Genomic DNA, 18,776 nt, shown 5'->3' on the forward strand with positions numbered 1-18,776 from the left:
ACTGGCAAACCCCAGCGCTGATCCCTCCTGGTGACTGTTGGCTGGTTCTGCCCGGTGCTGTGTGCGGGCGAATGCGGTCAGCACGCCTGCCACACGCCAGTCTGCTCACGACCCCGTTGGATGGGAGCGCTGGGGAGAGGCCGTACATTGTGGGCACTTTCTGGAAAAGGTGGCCAGGGCGCCGAGGAAAGCCTCCGGGCAGAGGGCCTGACACAGGCGCAGCCCGGGCCGCCCCTGGAGAGCCAGGCCACTCTGAGGGCAGTCTCCCGGAACCACCGCCGGCCGCAGAGCAGGCTCCACTCGGAGCAGCTCCGTCTCGGAACGTCGTGACAGGCTGCCGAGTCCGACTGGAAGGGTGGCCGCCCTGCAGCCACGGCGTCTCTCTCCGGCCCACTCTTCCCTTCTGGAAGCCGTGTTTCCCGCCGCCCTCACTGTTGCTGTCTTTGTGGCTCTGGTCTGTACGGGACATTGGCTGACCCCGTTGGGGCTCTGTGTCCCACTCTGCGTTACCTTAAATCTCAGGGACCCGAGTTACTGAGCTGAAGTTCTCTCTGTTAGAGAGAGCGGTAAATGAATCCTCCTGGCGCAGCTTGGCCCATAGCTGTTTGCCAGCCGCCACAGGCCGATACGCAGCGGGCTGATAGCAGCTTCCCCGCCAGACCCGGCCTTGCCCCGGAGGCCCTGAGCGCGGCCAGAGTCCCCTCACTTCCTCCCACAGTCGGACGCGGGGGCGGGGAGTCTGGGAAGTGGTTTGGAGCCCAGGTGTCAGATGCCCTCACAGCGCTTCAGGGTCCCCTGGTGTTCAGAACGCGGGATTGCCTGGGACAGAAACACTCACCTGTGCTCGGTAGACAGTGCTGGAGGAGAGGCGATGGATTGGTCATTAGATCCTGTTATGGTCATTAGATCCAGTCCCAGCGTCACAACGGGAAATGCAGCAGAGGTGGGGCCAGCTGGACTGGAACCCTGGGTGCTGTGTAAGGCGCGTGCTCGTGCGTGAGAGAGAGAGAGAGAGAGGGAGAGAGAGGGAGAGAGAGGTCTGTGTGTGTGTGTGTGTGGCGGGGGAGAGGTGTTTTGAACCCTGGGTTTCCGCGCAGGCAGTAATGAGAAGGTCCAACAGGAGAGCAGGTTTGTGGAGCAGTTAACGAGTTGTGTTTCACACTTTTTAGCTTGGGGGGGTGGGTAGAGGTGGTGGTTGCTAACAGTTGGCAGAGGATGCGGGGCGTAGCAGAGCACCGTCTGAGGGCCGCTCACGTGCTCTTGGCTGGGGCGTTGGCCGTGCAGGTCAAGGGGCTGCATGGTCATGTCCCGGCAGCGAGGCCGGCAGGAGGTCGTGTTGTCCCTGAAGATCCCGGCCCTGGGGGCGTCCAGAGGTCAGGGCTGCGGGCAGAAGGCGCACTGGGCAGGCACCAGCTCTGCCGCGCAAAGGCAATGCTGCCCGCCTGGCATGGCACTGCTGTTTTCTTCCTTCGATGTATCTGTTGACTTCAGAGAGGACACGAGAGGGAGAGAAACATCACTGATCGGCTCTTCCCGGCAGGCCCTACACTGGGAATCGAGCCCACAACCCAGGCCTGTGCCCTGACTGGGAATCGAACTGTGACCTCCTGGTTTCTTGGCTGACACTAATCCACACTGGCTGGGCCCACCCAAAGATTTAAAAATCACAGAGGTGTATTGTAATAGGAATGTATTTTTCCCGGTTCTTCTCTAGACAAATGGTTCATGTCACACATACTGTTCTGTGTCTGGCCTTTTTCTTCCTTCCTTTTTTCGCTTAGAGATTGTTCCGAGTTTACATTGATATAAACAGTTTCTTATTAATATATGTCTGGATTATTTCAGGTCTTTGCTTTTAATAACAGTGCTCTGATAAAAAACCATGATCTTGGCCCTGGCCGGGGTGGCTCAGTGGATAGGGCGTTGGCCTGTGGTCTGAAGGGTCCCAGGTTCAGTTCCAATCTAGGGCATGTACCTTGGTCACCGGCTCAACTCCTGGCCCTGGTCAGAGGTAACCAATCGATGTGTCTCTCTCCCTCTGACTCTCTGCCCTCCCTCTCTCTCCAGTCAGTGGGAAATGTCCTTGGGTGAGGGTGGACAAGCAGAAGACGGTGCTGGCTGCTGTGCAGGTGCAGGGCTGCGTCTCTGAGGTGTACGGCCTTTGGAAGTTGGGTTTCTGGATTAGAATTGACCTGACTTGTCATTTCAGAGATACTGCGAGAATGCCCTGCGGATGAGCGGTTCCATTTCGTACACGTGCCAGCGTGTATGTCCTCATGTTGTCCCCACAGTTACTTTCAAATCTCAGGACTTTTGACAATATGTTAGGTTAAAAGTAGCACATCTGCGTAGTTTTGATTTTCATTTTTCTTAAAGACTGGACATGATTTCTTTAAAACGTGATTTGTATTTATATAAACTGTTCATACTCTTTGGCCATTTTTCTACTGGTTGTTGGTCTTTATAGGAGTTGCAGATTTATAGGAGTAATTTACATAATAATTTCTTTGTCTTTGATGTGAAGTTCACTTGGCGTGATTTTCCCTGTTTATCACTGCTTTTTGACTTTTTGTTATTTTGGCCTCTGAGGGTTTTTATTTTTCTGTGGTCTAAGTTACTTTTGTGGCTTCTGAACGCTGTGAGTCAGAAAGGTGCCCCTAGGCCAGGCCGAGTGCGGTGGCTTTCAGTGCTGGGGGGGTGGAGTCTGGAGGGGCCGCAGCGGGCCGCTGGCAGAGCCCGGTGGGAGGCTTTGTTTCGGCGGTCCGGTTTCCTGGGTCCCTGCCGTGCTGGGAATCGGGGTCACTGCCGGAATGAGACTGCGCTGAGCTCACGTCCTGCACAGTGTGCTTCACAGGGAGAGGACGGAAGCGGAGCCATGCGTGATCTCCTGGCAGGCAGCCCATCTGTGCCCTTTATCCGCAGATACCCCCGGAGGGGAGGCTCCCTGCGCGCTGGGATTGGTGGTTGGGCGACAGAACCCTTTGCCTGTCTGTCTCTGGGGAGGGAAGCCAGATTTGAAGGCCGTTTCCTCCCTTGATCACCTGTGCAAACCCCACTTGGGTTGCCTCCCCAGGGACAGGCCGGCCGGATCTCTGGAATCTGAGTCCCCGGCGCCGTGAGGGAGCGTGGGAGCCTGGTCCCCATTTCAGCCACAGCCTGCGGGCGCTCAGAGCGGAGCGCTCGTTAGCGGTGTCTGCTGAGATGCGCCTTGTTGAAATGGGTGTGGAAGCCATTTGCTCATCGTAGCTTCCTCCCCTAGGAGTACCCCGGCCTGAAGAAGGACCAGCCGCGGCGAGCGTGACCGGAAATGACATCACGGCCCCTCCAAACAAGGAGCTCCCGCCCAGCCCCGAGAAGAAAGCCAAGGTAGTGGCCGGAACGGCGGGTCACCTCTTCCCGCTGTCGCTCTGGTGACGGGCCTCCAGCCCGTCATGCTTGGGTCGTGAGTGAAGTTTCTTTTTTCTGAGTTGTTACTAGTCTTTTCTCAAATTTGGATGTACTTCATATTATGGTAATATCCCCATTTTACCTTCACATCGCTGCCTTTGACCCTGTTATCTGCAGAGGTTGTTTCTGCTTCTCAACAGCAGCAAAAGGAATTACAGAACGCTTTTCAATGGTCTAGCCCCAGCCGGTTTGCCTCAGTGGATAGAGTCGGCCCACGGGCTGTAGGGTCCCAGGTTTGATTCCGGTCAAAGGCACATACCTTGGTTGCAGGCTTGACCCAGCCCTGGTCAGGGTGCATGCAGGAGGCAGCCAATCGATGTGTCTCTCTCACATCGATATTTCTCTGTGTCTCTCACCTCCCTTTCACTCTCTCTAAAAATCAATGGAAAAATATCCTTGGGTGAGTCTTAACCAAAAAAAGAAAAGAAATAGATTCTAAATCTGCATTCATGAAAGGGAACACAAATTTTTCAGGTGAGGCATGGCTTCAGAAATGAATTGGTACTAATCGCAAAGTTCAAAACGCACACGTCCGTGAGGTGTTTGACAGGAAGCAGATTGCCCCGGGGTGTAGGGAGTGGTAACCCGTCTCCTGCTGGCCACTTTCCATAGAATTGTCACAGCCCCCGGAAGTTAGTTGGTGTTAGGGCTGCACGGAACTTAAAGCTTAGGTGGCAAGCTGCTGGAGTTGGTGGCATCTCACTGAGAAACGGTCCCCGTTCCTCTCCGTCCTGGTGCCTCTCTGCTATTGACTGAACTCAGAAAAAAGGAATGCTCATTTTCAGTTGCATCTCTCCTCCTTGCTTATCATTTTGCTTTGAATTGTGCCATTTATACTTTTTTTTTACATTTTGTTTTTGTTCTTGTCTGTGTGTTTGATGTTGGCCTATTAAAAAAACAAACAAACAAAAAATCACACCAACAAATCAACTTAAAGCCTTCGGCCACAACTCATCCTGCAAAGACTTCGACACCGAAAGCCAAAACTCAGCCCACTTCTCTCCCTAAGCAACCAGCGCCCGCTGCCGTGGGTGGGCCGGCCAAAAAGCCCATGAGCCCCGCCTCGGGCTCGGGGCCCGCCGCCCCGCCCAAACGCCCTGCGGCCACCGCCGCCAGGCTGTCTGCCTCGCCTGCCAAGGACGCCAGGCCCAAGGTAAGTGGCGCCTGAGCTCTGCGCAGGGCGCTCCCCGGCGGGCCAGGCTGGAGGCGGCCCCGCTGCTGCCCGCGTGCAGCCAGCCAGTGGGGCTGGGAGGCCAGGGGAAGGGCTGGCCAGTCTGCTGGGGGCCCTGAGGCAGGCCTCCGTGCTTCGTACTTCCCTGCCCTGGCTGAGGCAGCTGCCTGTGCGGGGATCCTCCTGCGCCCGGCTCCCCTTCCTCCCCCCTGCTCCCGCTGTCACCAGGTTCCATGTTTGCTGTGATTCCCGCAGCTTATCCCCAGCGGTCCCCTCTGTGCTCCCGTCCCTCACCCTGCGGAGGGACTTGGCCCTCCCCGGTGCTCAGTTCTCCCGCTGGGCCCGCGGGCCGCAGCGCGGGCAGCTTCCTATGCTCTGGCTCCAGGCCACCTCGCCCTGGGCTGCGCCAGGCCACCCTCACGTTATTGCCCAGGAAGCATTGGCCTCCCAGCGTTCCACAGCTCGGTTTGTGGGGGAAGGCTGGACATCAGCTTGGCGTCTTTAAGGTCACCCTGGGAAACAGGCTCCGGTCAGTGTCGAGTGTCTGACCCTGACCTCGTGAGGAAAACTGGTGGAGCCGGGAAGTGTAGCCCAGGTTAGATCCTGGCCAGGGAACCGGGAAGTCCTAGAGACAGGAGGATCAAGCGTCAGCGGGACGCTGTGTGGTCCTCACTCACCCAGCGGCTGCGGTCCTGGCTTTGTGGGGAGCTGTCCCAGAGCAGGAGGGAGGAGGGAGCTCTCTGGGGCTCAGTGCCCAGGCCACTGGGTCTGTGGCTGGGCTTCTGGAACAGGTCACCTCGGGCTCCGGCCCCGCCCTCTGTCCGCCGTCACCTGTTCTCCGAGCTGCCCGGGACCCTGTGCCCGCCCTGTGTGCACACAGGACTGGCCTAGAGGGGCTCGGCCATCCCCCAGGAGCACTGAGCTGGGGGCAGCCTGGGCCTGGTCCTCCCGCTGCAGCCTGGCCCGCTCAGCTCCCACAGGAGCAGCTAAGCCAGAGGAAGGGGGGGTGACTGGACGTCTTTCTTTCTGCCTTCCCTGTTGGAAGTGTCACATGGTCCTCCTTTTTGACTAGATGCGTGTAAAGTTTTGGTTGTTTATGATCTGCTCACTGTTGGCCGAGTATTTAGTCCACTGAGCACATCAGTGCATCACGCAGTCGGGCCTGAGGCACCCATTGGGGAGGGCCATTCATTCTCAGCAGGCGGTTGGCTGGAGGTCGGCTCACTGTTCCTGATGTCCCACCGCACCCTCCGGCTGTGTCCCTGCTCCCTGGAGCCCGGGCCCTGCCCCGGTGTGGCCTGTCAGTGGCTCCAGCCTGGGCCCTGCCCCGGTGTGGCCTGTCAGTGGCTCCAGCCTGGGCCCTGCCCCGGGGCGGCCTGTCAGTGGCTCCAGCCCGGGCCCTGCCCCGGTGGGGCCTGTCAGTGGCTCCAGCCCGGGCCCTGCCCCGGTGGGGCCTGTCAGTGGCTCCAGCCCGGGCCCTGCCCCGTGGTGCGGCCTGTCAGTGGCTCCAGGTGTGGCCTGTCAGTGGCTCCAGGTGTGGCCTGTCAGTGGCTCCAGGTGCGGCCTGTCAGTGGCTCCGGCCTGGGCCCTGCGCTCGGGCTGTGCATCTGGGAGCGCCCTTCGCCAGCACTCCCTGGGCTGCACCGACGTGCGGCTCTCACTCCCCCTTTCCTGCTGTCAGCCCGTTGCAGAGGCAAAGGCTCCCGAGAAGAAGGCCACGCCGTCCAAGCCCGCCTCGGCCTCGGCCTCCAGGCCCGGCTCCAGGAGCACCCAGGCCGCTCCAAAGGCCCCCGCAGCCGCCTCTGTGGCCTCCACTGGGCCGAGCAGCAGGAGCGCCCCCGTGCCCCTGCCCAGGAGGCCCGCCGGTGAGTATGGCCACCCCTTCCCAGGGGACGGTGGGGAGGAGAGCGGGTCTGGCAGCCGTGGTCCCCGGGGAGGGTGGCAGGCACGTGTCTTCAGGAACCGTGAGTGAAGAGGACTGTCCTGACTTAGGGAGACTCGTGGTTCCTTTCCCAGTGTCTCCATGGCACCAGCACACTCCTTAGGCGCATGCTGGCCGCCTCTTCCTGAGCATGTGGAAGGCGGTGGCAAGCCCGGGAAAGAGGAGACAGGATGCACCCTTGTGCCCTGCAGCGGGCGTGGCTTCATGTGGTCTAATGCATGGCTGTCCCCGAGGCCACCTGAGCCCCTGGCTCGGCGGACACCCAGGCACTGCTGGGGGAATGAATGAATGAACGAATGAGTGAGTCCCAGAGCTGGACGTGCCATTCGGCAGGTCCGTTTGCTAAGGCGTACTGAGCAGGCATGTTTGTGCAGGCACCAAGACTGAGGGCAAGTCTGCAGACGTCAAGAAGATGGTGACAAAGTCTGCGCCAGGTAACGCCCCCCCGTGGTGGGCCCGAACTTCAGCCCCGCGCCTGTGGCTCCCGGCTCCGCAGGCTCCCTGAGCCCCTCTCTCCCCTTCCAGCTGACCTGAGTCGCCCCAAGAGCAGCTCCAGCAGCGCCCCGAGGAAGATCGCCACTGGCCCCGGGGCGGCCTCCCCGGCAGGCTCGGCTCCCGGTCGCGCCAGGCCCACGCCCGTGTCTCCCCGGCCCTCTGGGGCTCTCACCGCCGACAAGAAGCCCACGTCAGCCAGGCCCAGCTCCTCGGCCCCCAGGCTGAGCCGCCCGGCGGCCGGCGCGTCCATCCCTGATCTGAAGAACGTCCGCGCCAAGGTCGGCTCCACGGAGAACATCAAGCATCAGCCCGGAGGCGGCCGGGTGGGTCCGGGGGCCGGTCCTCGTACAGGACGGGCTTCTTTCCCGCCGCATCACGCTGTCCCCGCATGTCCTCACCGCAGCCGGGCACCGGGGAGGGGGAGGGGGAGCGCGGGCGTGGGGCTGGGAGGTGGGCTGAGCGCTGCGCCTTCGCTCCCCATTGGCCTCGGGCTGCGCTCGGGGTGGGTTAGGCTCTCAGTTCACGTGGCGACAGAGGTTCTCTACGACGTGACCAGAGGAGACGCCGGACTGCGGGCCCGGGGGGCGGGGGGGGGCACCGCTGGCTGGTCCTGGGTCTCCCCTGCACGGGGGGCAGTGGGAGCGGCTATGGAGGAGGAGGGTGTCCTGGTGGCCCTGGCCACCCGCGGGCCTCCTGTTTGCGTCCGTCCTGGAGTCACTTGTTAACTTAGCAACGAAGGCGGCGGAGGCAGGAGTCCACTGCCCAGTCCCTGGCGCCACCTTGTCGTCCACATGCCCCAGCCCTCCGCCGCCGCCCGCCGCCCGCCGGGCAGGACCGTGCCTGGAAAGGCAAGAGGCCCAGAGGAGGCAGGGTCCTGCTGCAGTGGGAGGCCCCCGCCAAGAGGATTGGCCTGGGGTGAGGGCCTCAGGGGCCGGGCTCTGCCCCCCCCCGCCCGCATGCCCCTTAGGCTCTCCTGTGCGGCCGTGGGGGCAGCTGAGGGCTCGCTCTGGCGGTTCCGCTTTCTGTCCCACACACCCGAGGGGCGTGACACTCACAGGAGTGGCTCGCTGTGACCACGGGCTTGGGGCAGATGAACGTTGGAGTGGGCGGACTTTGTGGTTGGAAAGGGTAGCCGCGGCCACGCTCAGCCCGCCTGCCGGGTCTCTGATGCGCTGCTCTCCTGCGGCCGCTTTGTCTGCAGCTCCTCCCTCTGGCTGGTCTCCCCTGGGAAATGGGAGTTTTTCCCAGGAGCAAGGGCGACCTGCACTGCTGGCCTGGATTTCTTTCGTTCTGGCACCTGGGCTCCTGTCCTTGTTTGAAATGTGCCCTTCCTTTATCTCCGTCTAGGCCAAAGTAGAGGAGAGAACAGAGGCAGCAGCTGCAGCTCGAAAGCCTGACCCTCACGTGGCCACTAAGCCCGCTGGCCCCGGCGTGAGTGCACAGAGGGCACCTGCGGGCAAAGTGAGTGTCCGGGCCTGCCTCTTGCAGGCCGACGCACAGCACGCCTCCTGCTCCTGTCCTTCAGCTCCGCCTTCCCGGTGCCGCTCCGTGTTTCTCACCAACCCTGAGAGGAACGGGACTCTAGTGCTTTGGGGCCTAAATGTTCAGCTGGGTCTGCAGCTTTCAACCACTTCCTTCACTCTGACCTTGACCTGACATCCCGCTGTTGCCGCGCGCACTCACACTCACACTCACACTCACACTCACACTCATTCACACTCAGGAGGGCAGGGCACTGCCATCTTCTGGCACCGGAGTCCCAGGGACCCTGTGCTTAAGCTGAACTGGAAGGCCCCTCTCACAACGCTGCTGGGATGGCAGGGCTTGGTTTGTCCTGACCCCCCACGTCACGTCTCAGCAGAAAGGGTGCCCCTGAGAGTGGAAGCCCGCCCAGCACGGCGCCCACCAGCTGGAGGGCAGAGGCCAGCCGGCCCTGCAGGTTCTGTCCCTCGCCCGCCGGGCACCAGGCCCTGCTGCCTGCTGTGGGAGCCTCTAGCTGCGCAGCTGGGTGGCCTCTGGCCAAAGGCTCAGCCTCTGAGAGCCAGGATGGTCTCTGCCCGAGGACTGTCCGTCAGGCGAGAGGAAGGTGCACCGCGGCTTCTGGGTGTCCCCGGGGCCCCGGGGCAGGCAGGGTTTTTACTGGGAAGTGTTTGCAAAGAAGCCAGCAATGCCGAGGCGTTCGGGGTGGAGTTTGTCAGCGTGGATTTCTCTACTCTAGGGAGCTGTGTCATTTGCAAAGGGCTCAGAAGGAAAAGGAAGGAGGGAGGGAGGGGGGAAGGAAGGGAGAAGGAAGGAAGCTAGGAAGGGAGAGAGGGAGGGAGGGAGGAAGCTAGGAAGGAAGGGAGGAAGCTGGCCGCTGCTCCTTGGGAAGGCCGCGGAGCCGCTTCCTCTCGGTGCAGGGCCGTGTGCGGCCACAGGACTGGGCGCCTGGAGGCCTCCCCCGTCCCACCGAACCCTCCACGTCCCGGGCTTCCGAGGAAGCTGCTGGGCTGTGGGCCACGCCCCTGGTGTCCAGGACTGTGCCAGTGAGCCCACTGCCCTGCTGCTCCCAGCGGCAGGCCTCACTCCGCCTGGGCTGAAGGGAAGGACCTCCCTGGGGCGGGGCGAGCCCCAGGATGCTGCGCCGAGATCTTGGGGAGCAGGCAGCGGCCAAGCAGCGGTAGCGCCAGGTGGCACTTTGTAAACATCTGCTCTGTCCTCGCGGACTGTCCTTCTCACGTTTCCTCCTCAGCCTCCTTCCTCTGCTTCCCACGCGGTTCTGCTGGAGGCGGGAGCGGAGTCTAACCCCTCTCCGGTCCCGTGGTCCCGGGTGGCCGCCCTGCCGCCTGTCAGTAACCAGCCCTCCCCTCTGTGTTGTTTTCTCTGTTCTGACACTCCAGGTCCAGATAGTCTCCAAAAAACTGAGCTACAGCCATGTTCAGTCCAAGTGCGGCTCCAAGGACAATATTAAGCATGTCCCTGGAGGCGGCAACGTAAGTACCAGCCGGCCCTGGGCCTCGCCGCTGGGCGCGGAGGAGCCACACCCTGTGCCACGGGCGCCACTGCCTCAGCACGTCAGCCCCGTGGGCGCCTGGCTGCTCCCAGCTGGTCGTGGCCTGGCCGGAGGGGCCGCTCCCGGGGCCTGCCCTCCGGGAGCCTGGGCGGTGCAGGCCCTCCTGGCCGCCTCGTCCTAGTAGGGCAGGGAGTCCGCACACAGCTCCTCCGCCTCCCCTCCGCTGGCCCCTGCTCTCCTCTCTCCGGACCGCCGCCTCCCTGCTCCGTCCCCGTTTCTTCCTTCCCTGGTTCTTTCCTCCTCTCCCTGCCCCGTCCAGACAGCCTGCCGCACTGCTCCTGCGTGCCCGCCCCGCCCTGTGCTGGGGGACGGGGAGACTGTCGGTCGGTCCGTGTGGAAGAGCACCCTGTGCGTTTGCCATGTGTCCCTGAGATGGCGCCGGTGCGGGGCTGAGCGGGGCTGGAGACCTCACGCCCTTCTGCTCCTCCGCCGGCTCTCCCGCCCGGAGAGAGCCGCCCCGCTGCACTGAGTCCTCCTGCTCCCCCGGTGCTGCCATCCTGCCCGGGACTGCCAGCGCCCTCAGGGCGGGTCTGGCGGAGGAATGCAGCCGGACTGCACCCCCTCCTGCCCCACAGCCCCCCGTTCGCCCCTCCCACACCGCCTCCCCGCGTTCCTCCCTGTGGGCAGGAGCTGTGGCTCTGCCCCAGCGTGGTGTGGGGTCAGCTGAAGTGGGCGACACTTGCTTTTATTTTTTTCCTTTTTAAATACTGGCATATTTTACTGATTTCAGAGAGGAAGGGAAAGGTAGAGACATGAATGATGAGAGAGAATCATTCATCAGCTGCTTCCTGCACGCCCTCTACTGGGGATTGAGCCTGTAATCCGGGCACGTGCACTTGACTGGAATCGAACCTGCGTCCCTTCAGTCCGCAGGATGACGCTCTATCCACTGAGCCACACCAGCCAGGGCTGTGGGCGACACTCAAAGGCCTGGGTCTCACTTTTCCTCTCAGCCTCGGGCCTGATGGAAACAGGGCGAGCACGGTCTCAGGGGGAACTGGGTGTGTGTGACACACGCACTCTGTGTGTGCGGTCTGTGAGCGCTCTGAACATCGTCGTCATCTGTCACCTGCTGTGGTCTCCACGCTCTGACGCGGCACCAGCAGGCCTTCCTGGGGGACGTCCTGGGTAAAGCGCCTCTGTCTGGGCGACCTGTGAACAGCAGGGCGTTGGGATCCTGCCGAGAGCCGTTTGCAGGGCCGTGAGCGCGGGCGCCGTGCTCTCCCCTCCGCCAGCCCCCGGCGAAGCCCGCAGATGGGCATGCGGCTCAGGGAGGGCCGGCCTGTGTGCCGGGCTGGCTCCGCCACAGCCCCTCCCCGGAAAGGTGCCCCAGTTCCCACTGGGGGCAGGCTGGGAGCAGGGTTACACTCCACTACCCCCAGACACCTCCCACAGATACCCCCACCCCCACAGACACCCCCACCCCCACAGACACCCCCACCCCCACAGACACCCCCACCCCCCCACCCCCACAGACACCCACACCCCCACAGACACCCACACCCCCACAGACACCCACACCCCCACACCCCCACAGACACCCCCACCCCCACAGACACCCACACCCCCACAGACACCCCCACCCCCACAGACACCCACACCCCCACAGACACCCACACCCCCACAGACACCCACACCTTCACAGACACCCACACCCCCACAGACACCCCCACCCCCACAGACACCCACACCCCCGCAGACACCCCCACCCCCACAGACACCCCCACCCCCACAGACACCCCCACCCCCACAGACACCCCCACCCGCACAGACACCCTCACCCCCACAGACACCCCCACCCCCACAGACACCCCCACCCCCGCAGACACCCCCACCCCCGCAGACACCCCCACCCCCGCAGACACCCCCACCCCCACAGACACCCCCACCCCCGCAGACACCCACACCCCCGCAGACACCCCCACCCCCGCAGACACCCACACCTTCACAGACACCCCCACCCCCACAGACACCCCCACCCCCACAGACACCCACACCTTCACAGACACCCCCACCCCCACAGACACCCACACCCGCACAGACACCCACACCCCCTCAGACACCCCCACCCCCACAGACACCCACACCTTCACAGACACCCCCACCCCCACAGACACCCACACCTTCACAGACACCCCCACCCCCACAGACACCCCCACCCCCGCAGACACCCCCACCCCCGCAGACACCCCCACCCCCGCAGACACCCCCACCCCCGCAGACACCCACACCCCCACAGACACCCACACCCCCACAGACACCCACACCCCCACAGACACCCACACCCCCACAGACACCCACACCCCCACAGACACCCCTGGGGCAGAGTCGGGGACGGAACTTAGAGCTACTTTTGTGGGTGATCCCACCTTCAGACTTGGCGGCAGTTTAACCCCGTTTCACCCTCCTGAGGACGGTGTCTGCCTGGACCTGCTGGCAGGGCCTGTGGCTGGGGCTTGGCTGTGTGAGAGCACGGCTTGGGGCTCCACTGGGGGCCCTGGGGGCTGTCAGGGTTCACTGGGGCCCTGGGGGCCAGCCTTTGACCATGAGAAGCACAGCCTGGGCCATGGAAGCTGCGCGTGGAGGGAGGGAGGGGAGGCCGGGGGGCGGGGGGCTGCTGAGGGTCCTCGGCTCCGTGAGGGGCCCAGCTCGGAGGCAGTGGAGCCTTCAGACCCTCCTTTAGATTTCCAGTGTTTACCAAAGTGACAGTGACGGTGGCCGTGCCTTTGCCAGCTCCTTGGTTTGTGGCAGCCTCCACGTTTGCGAGCCAGACAGTCCATCTGCAGTCCCGGCGAGCAGTCCTCAGTGCACGTGGGTGCAGGCAGCAGGCCACAGCCCGGGGCGGGTCTGCATGTTGAATCGGGATGCAGTCGGGTCCTGAGCTGGGATGATGTGGATGTGCCCTCTCGCTCATGCTTCCTGCCGTGCCTCCCGGGGCCCCGCGCCCAGGCCGGCCGCCGCTCGGGGGTTGTGTGGTCCTGGAGTCGTTCTGCTGGCTGTCGCCTCATTTAACACGTTCCTTTTTCCTTTGTCTTGAGATTGACGCAGGCTTCCCTGTTCTCACCGCTGTTGTTGATCCTCACTGAGGATATTTCCGTCGAGCTTTAGAGAGAGTGGGTGGGAAGGAGGGAGAGAGGGAAGAGAGAGAGAGACGTTGATTGGTGGCCTCCCACACATGCCCTGCCTGGGGCTGTGGATCGAATCTGCAGCCCAGGTCTGTGCCCTTGAGCGGGAGTCAAACCCACACCCGCGGTCACCCTCTCCCAGGTCGTGTCGGCGCCCCACACGGAGCCCGGAGCCACGGTGCAGGCTCACCCGCTGCTCTGGGAACGAGGCACGCCGTCAGGAAGTGGGGGGTTCGAGGACACCCCGCTTCGGGGAGCGCCTGCCTCGCAGGCGGTGCAGGGACATGCGCCATCGGCTCCTTGTCAGCACGTGCGCCATCCGCGTCTCTGGCGGAAAGAGGACCTTCCCGGGTCCTGCCAGGGAGCAGCCATGTTGGAGGGGGAGGCAGTGGCTGTGGCTCTGGTGCTCTGTGAACTGGTGCTGGAACCGTGGGGAGGGGCGGCGGGGCGGGCCTTTGGTGCAGAGGCGCCACGGCGAGGACTCGTCAATGCTTCCCGATCCATTCCTGTGCCCGCGGCCTTGGGCAGCTGGAGGAGACGGCTCCTGGGGTCTCGGAGCTTCAGGAGGCCTCTCCGCTCAGAGGAAAGTGCGTCACAGGCTTTAGGAAGTGCAGGCCTGCGGCTCAGACCGGCTGCTGGCCTCTGTGCCAGGCCGGGCTGTGGGCGGGAACTCTGTCCCCTGGGCACACGGTGGAGACCTGGCTCCTGACACAGAAGGAGGAGGCCTGGCAGCCGGTGCTGGCGCTGTGGTGATGGCCACAGGAGGCCTGGCAGCTGGTGCTGGCGCTGTGGTGATGGCTACAGGAGGCGGAGGCTGTGCTGGCGGCTCTGAGGGCCCTGCCAGGGGAGGGGTGTGGAGAGCCAGGCTCTGCGCAGGCCCCTGGGCCCCGTGGGGGCTCTGCCCACAGAGGCTTTCCTAATTGAAGACATGCCCGCGGCCCGGTGCCAGGCTGTCTGCCAGGCTCCCGCACGGCAGGTTCGACGAGAGCCTGTTGGCCGCCTTACCTAATGCGTGTATCGATGGTAGGTGATTGATAGATGATAGATGACTGATAGGTGGGGGATGCACTGGAAAGAACTGGAAGGAGACAGACGGAACGGAGCTGTAGTTGACTCTGGGCGGGGGGCGGCGGGTGGAGGTGGAGCAGGAGGGGTGTCAGGAGAGTGGGATCCAGAAAAGGGAGGGAGGCGCCTGGCGGTTGCCTGGAGGGGGCGGCGATGCGTGTGGAAGCAGTTTGGTCTGGCTACATGAGGGCCAGGAGGGATCAAGGCCCGTTCAAGCACTCTTGGGTGACCCTGACCTTGAACAGACTGAGATGGGAGTTCACAGAGGGCAGAAAGCATTGAACTTGGATGCTGGGGCTGCAAAGGGAGGGTGGCCTTGGCCTTGGCCTGCCAGCGCCTCCTCCCTCTGAGGCTGTGCTGGTTTTTGTCACTTTCTTCTCAGGTTCAGATTCAGAGCAAGAAGGTGGACATCTCCAAGGTCTCCTCCAAGTGCGGGTCCAAGGCCAACATCAAGCACAAGCCCGGTGAGCGTCCCTCCCTGCCTGGGGCCCGGCCCGCGGGCCCTCACCCTCTGTCTGCCACTGCACAGCGGCCCTGCCCCTCGGGGCGGGAGGCGGGAGGCGGGAGGCCAACAACTCTTCCACTGGAACCCCTGCGAGACCCCCCCCCCCCCCAGGGCCACGGGCGGAGGTCAGCTGTGCGGGAGGCGGGCTCCGTGTGGAGGCTCCTGGCCGTGTGGCGAGCACCAGGGGTCAGTGTGTGACGGAGAGCTGAGAGGAGGCTCGAAGGAAAGCCACCCTTCTAGGCTTCCTGACCCTTGACCCTGCCTGCCCCCGTCCTGGCCACCCCCACTCCCAGGCCCAGGCCTGTGCCTCCTCCTGTCACTACAGTGAGATGGTGAGACTCTGGGCCCGCCCACCTTGCCATCCTGGCTGTCAGTCACTGTTGGCGGTGGCTTAGGACCAGTCGCTTCCCCGCTCGGTGCCGGCAGCTGCGGGCCGAGCTGCCCCTGGGGGGCGGGTGTTCATGCAGAGGGGCGGCTGCCCGCCTCCGCCCGCCCGCCCGCCCGCCAGCAGCTGTGCCGTGGTCCTGCGAGGACTGCCCTGAGGGCACCCTCGGCGCCCGCGCTGTGGCCCAGCCTGACCGCGCGTCTGCCTCTGCCCCTCGTAACCTGCCCTCTGGTTCCAGGCGGAGGGGATGTCAAGATTGAAAGCCAGAAGCTGAACTTCAAGGAGAAGGCCCAGGCCAAGGTGGGGTCCCTGGACAACGTGGGCCACCTGCCTGCGGGCGGGGCCGTGAAGGTAGTGATTGGGTCCTTGGACGGAGCGGGAGGGGCTGCAGGGGAGTCTGGGTCCCAGCGGGTGGGCCTGTCGCCGCCTCTCAGTCTCTTCAGGAGTCTCGTCTGTCTCCCCACACAGTTCTGTCCCATCGTCCACATCAGCCCTGGGCGAGGCGGGGAGTGAGACCCAGCGGGACAGCCCTTGTCCTGGGCCATGGCCGCCCGCCTTGGGCTCTTCAGCCACGTGCAGAGGGACTGGGCTGGGCTCGGCCACACAGTCGGGCCACGCCAGGCACTCAGCTCCCGCCCACAGCAGGCCTGGCCCGGTTCTGGAGGGACCGGTGCTGAGCACTCGCTCCCTGCAGAGCGTCCCCGCTGGCCTGGCTGGGCCTCTCCCCCTGCCCCTCCTCCATCCTCTCTCCCTCCCTCCCTCTCTCCACTGTCCTGTAAGACCCTCCTGTGCCCAGAGGCTGTCTGTCTTTCCCTCCATGTCGTCCGCGGGTAGAGGGCATCACCTCCAGCTTCTTGCCGGAAAGCAGAGGAGAGGGACCCAGCAGCTGCTGTGACCTGCCCCCCACACACACACACACACACATGCGCGTGCACACACACATGCATACACTCACATGCACACATGCGCACACGGGCCTGCACTGGGCCCCGCCCACCCTGTGTCCCGCCCTCCTGGGCGTCCAGACCCACCAGCAGGGGCGCTAGCTGGTCCAGTCACTTGCCCGAGGCCTCGTGGCTGGCACTGCCTTCTGACCCACGTCCTGTGGTCCGTCGTTCTCACGTTGTGTCCCTTTCTCTGCCCTGCCTCTGCGGCGCCCGCCGGGAGCCCTGTGGGCGTGAGGGGGGGCCCTGGCCTAGCGTCTCCGTAATCAGAGGGTCAGGGCCCGCGGAGGGGGAGCTGTGTGTGTGAGTCCCGCCGTCACTCCATCCCACTCCCTCTCGGACTGACCCCGCACTGTCCACTGTTTCATTGTAGACTGAGGGCGGCGGCAGCGAGGCCCCTCCGAGCCCGGGCCCCCCTGCGGGGGCAGAGCCGGCTGTGCCTGAGGCCGCGCCCGAAGCTGGCGCCCCCACTCCAGCCAATGGCCTCAGTGGCCACACCACCCTGGCAGGGGGTGGTGACCAAAGGGAGGCGCAGACCTTGGACTGCCAGATCCAGGAGACAAGTAAGTGGTGGGCGTGGCCTGGGCCACCGGGGCCCGCCGCTGGCTGCGTGGACAGCCTCTGTGCTGCCGAGCGTGGCCCCAATCTTAACGCAGCGACCTTTTATCTTCCAGGCATCTAACGCTGCATTCTGGTCTCGTCTCCGTCCCCTGTGTCGCCCTCTTGTCTCCCTCGTTCCCTCTCCCGTCCCGCCTCCCGTGTCCCTGCAGATTGAGACCTACAGGCTGACGTTCCGGGCAAACGCCAAGGCCCGCACCGACCACGGGGCTGACATAGTCTCTCGCCCCCCCCACTTCCTCGGTGGCCCCAACTCAGGCACCCGGGCCCTTGGCTCCCTGCCCCGGGCTGCCCACTAGACCGGACTACTTGGGTGCCGGGCAGCCCTCTTGCCCCCCCTCACCCCGCTTGCCTAGGGCAGCAGCAGTGCCCACACCTCCTCCAGCCCCTGCCCCAGGCCCAGCCCCTGGCCGTCCTCGCATCACTGCTCCAGGGGAGCTGGGCTCAGATGGGATCTTGGGGTCTCAGAGGAAGAACCAGATTCCACCCTCCTCTTTGGGTTTTTGGACCAAACCCAATAAAAACGGACACACCCACCCTCCTTGCTGGGTCCACCGGAGGGAAGAGGGGTGTCCACATGGACGCCAGCCCGAGTGCCCCCTGGAGCTCGCTAAGCCACTGCCTCCCTTTGCCACACTGATGCTACCGCAGGGGCTGCCAGACCCCTGGCGCTGCCCCTCTGAGGGCCAGGCCGCCTGCCCCCGCCGCCTCCCGCCTCTAGCTGCTGCCATACTTTTTTTTTCCTTGTTTTACCCTTTTTAAGTAACTAAGAACTGGTGGAGTGGTTGTGCAGGCTGAAGTCACGTCTGAAGGAAAGTCCTGAGCAGGTGTTTTTAAAGGAACCCGCAGGGGGTGATCTGACCCCAGGTCAGGCAGAGGCCTGGCAGCTCGGGCCGAGGCGGGTGGTGTGGGCAGGGCAGGGGCGGGTCGCGCAGGAAGCCGCGGGGCTGGTGGGGTGGAAGGTGGCTGTGGCGTTGGGCATGGATGACGCTTTGCTTCTCTAACCGAGGCCGGGCCGGCACGTCGCTCTCATTCCTGGGACCTGGAGGGAGGTGGTCATGCTGGGAGGGCCTGCAGGCCTGGGACAAGACCCTCGGCCCCCAGGGAGCCGAGGCGTCCGGATGCGGGTGGGTATTTGGGGAATCAGGTCCAGAGATTGAAAAACAGGCATGAGACCGAGGCCCCACATCCCTGGAGCCTGAGGAGGGAGCAGAGGCGGGCGTGGCGGCCAGCCTGCCGTCCCAGCGGGCAGGCTGCAGAGCCCGGGAATCACTGACGCGAAGATTCTGGCTGCACTTGTATTTTTTGTATTAAAGTTTGCATGGTTTCTAATAAAGGATTAAACCTGCCTGTGGGTAGTGACCTGGCTTCTCCGGACTCGGTACCTCGCCCCCCTGCCCTTGGCCGTCCCAGAGCTGGGACCATGGGGGCTCTGATGGAAAAGGGGGCGGGTGTCTCCCCACTTCTGCAGCAGCATCTCCCGTGGGGGCTTTGTCCCCACGCCCCCAGCTTCCACGCACATACCAAGAAGCAGGTCTTAGATGTCTGGATGCTCGGCTGTGCAGGGCGGTCAGCACAGGAAGGGGCACGAGAAGGGGGAGAAGGCGGGGGGGGGCTGGAGACACAGGAGGGGTGATGCGGCCTGAGGGTCCGTGTGGATCTGCCAGGACGACGGGTGCCCAGGTCGACAAGACGCTCCTCCCGCTCCGTCAGCTGTGGGCCGGGGGGTGAGCCCGCTGGTCCCGGGAGCCAAGGGCGGCGGGCGGCCCTGGACTGCCGACGCTGGGGCCGGGCCGGGCCGTGTTGTGACTGCTGTACCCATCTCGGGAGTGAATAAAGCTCGTGCTGTCCCACCTGAGCCGTCTCCTGTGCTGGTGTCTCCCTGTCCTCGCGCATCCAGGGTGGGTCACTGTGGTCTCCCAGGGCGGGCTGAGCTGTGGCCACGACCTAGGGCAGGCCTGGGCGTGGGCAGGCCGCCACGCAACCCGAGGTCCCGAGGCCGCAGGTCAGGCTGACCACGGCCTCGG

At 63.9% G+C, this 18,776-nt stretch overlaps 1 protein-coding gene across 24 annotated transcripts in view; it reads left to right on the forward strand.

The window, feature by feature from the left end:
* The window catches only part of MAP4 (microtubule associated protein 4), a gene marked incomplete at its 5' end in the record, with an annotated part of 57,358 nt that extends 39,261 nt beyond the window's left edge, over nucleotides 1-18,097 (forward strand). For 4 of the 24 annotated variants that reach the window (XM_084901600.1, XM_084901613.1, XM_084901618.1 and 1 more), the window contains 11 exons: nucleotides 3,260-3,381; nucleotides 4,385-4,600; nucleotides 6,300-6,483; nucleotides 6,935-6,994; nucleotides 7,086-7,378; nucleotides 8,403-8,516; nucleotides 9,935-10,027; nucleotides 14,680-14,761; nucleotides 15,426-15,538; nucleotides 16,505-16,694; nucleotides 16,806-18,097. In XM_084901600.1, coding sequence (XP_084757726.1) covers nucleotides 3,260-3,381; nucleotides 4,385-4,600; nucleotides 6,300-6,483; nucleotides 6,935-6,994; nucleotides 7,086-7,378; nucleotides 8,403-8,516; nucleotides 9,935-10,027; nucleotides 14,680-14,761; nucleotides 15,426-15,538; nucleotides 16,505-16,694; nucleotides 16,806-16,813 — 1,475 coding nt within the window. In that variant the 3' untranslated portion in view covers nucleotides 16,814-18,097. The remainder of the gene's footprint in view (nucleotides 1-3,259; nucleotides 3,382-4,384; nucleotides 4,601-6,299; nucleotides 6,484-6,934; nucleotides 6,995-7,085; nucleotides 7,379-8,402; nucleotides 8,517-9,934; nucleotides 10,028-14,679; nucleotides 14,762-15,425; nucleotides 15,539-16,504; nucleotides 16,695-16,805) is intronic. The other 20 variants (XM_084901617.1, XM_084901614.1, XM_084901608.1 and 17 more) reach the window with 18 other exon arrangements.
* Nucleotides 18,098-18,776: the final 679 nt, after the last annotated feature.

Source organism: Pipistrellus hanaki (assembly GCF_964339955.1).
Source record: "Pipistrellus hanaki genome assembly, chromosome: 13".
Classification (NCBI taxonomy): Eukaryota; Metazoa; Chordata; class Mammalia; order Chiroptera; family Vespertilionidae; genus Pipistrellus; species Pipistrellus hanaki.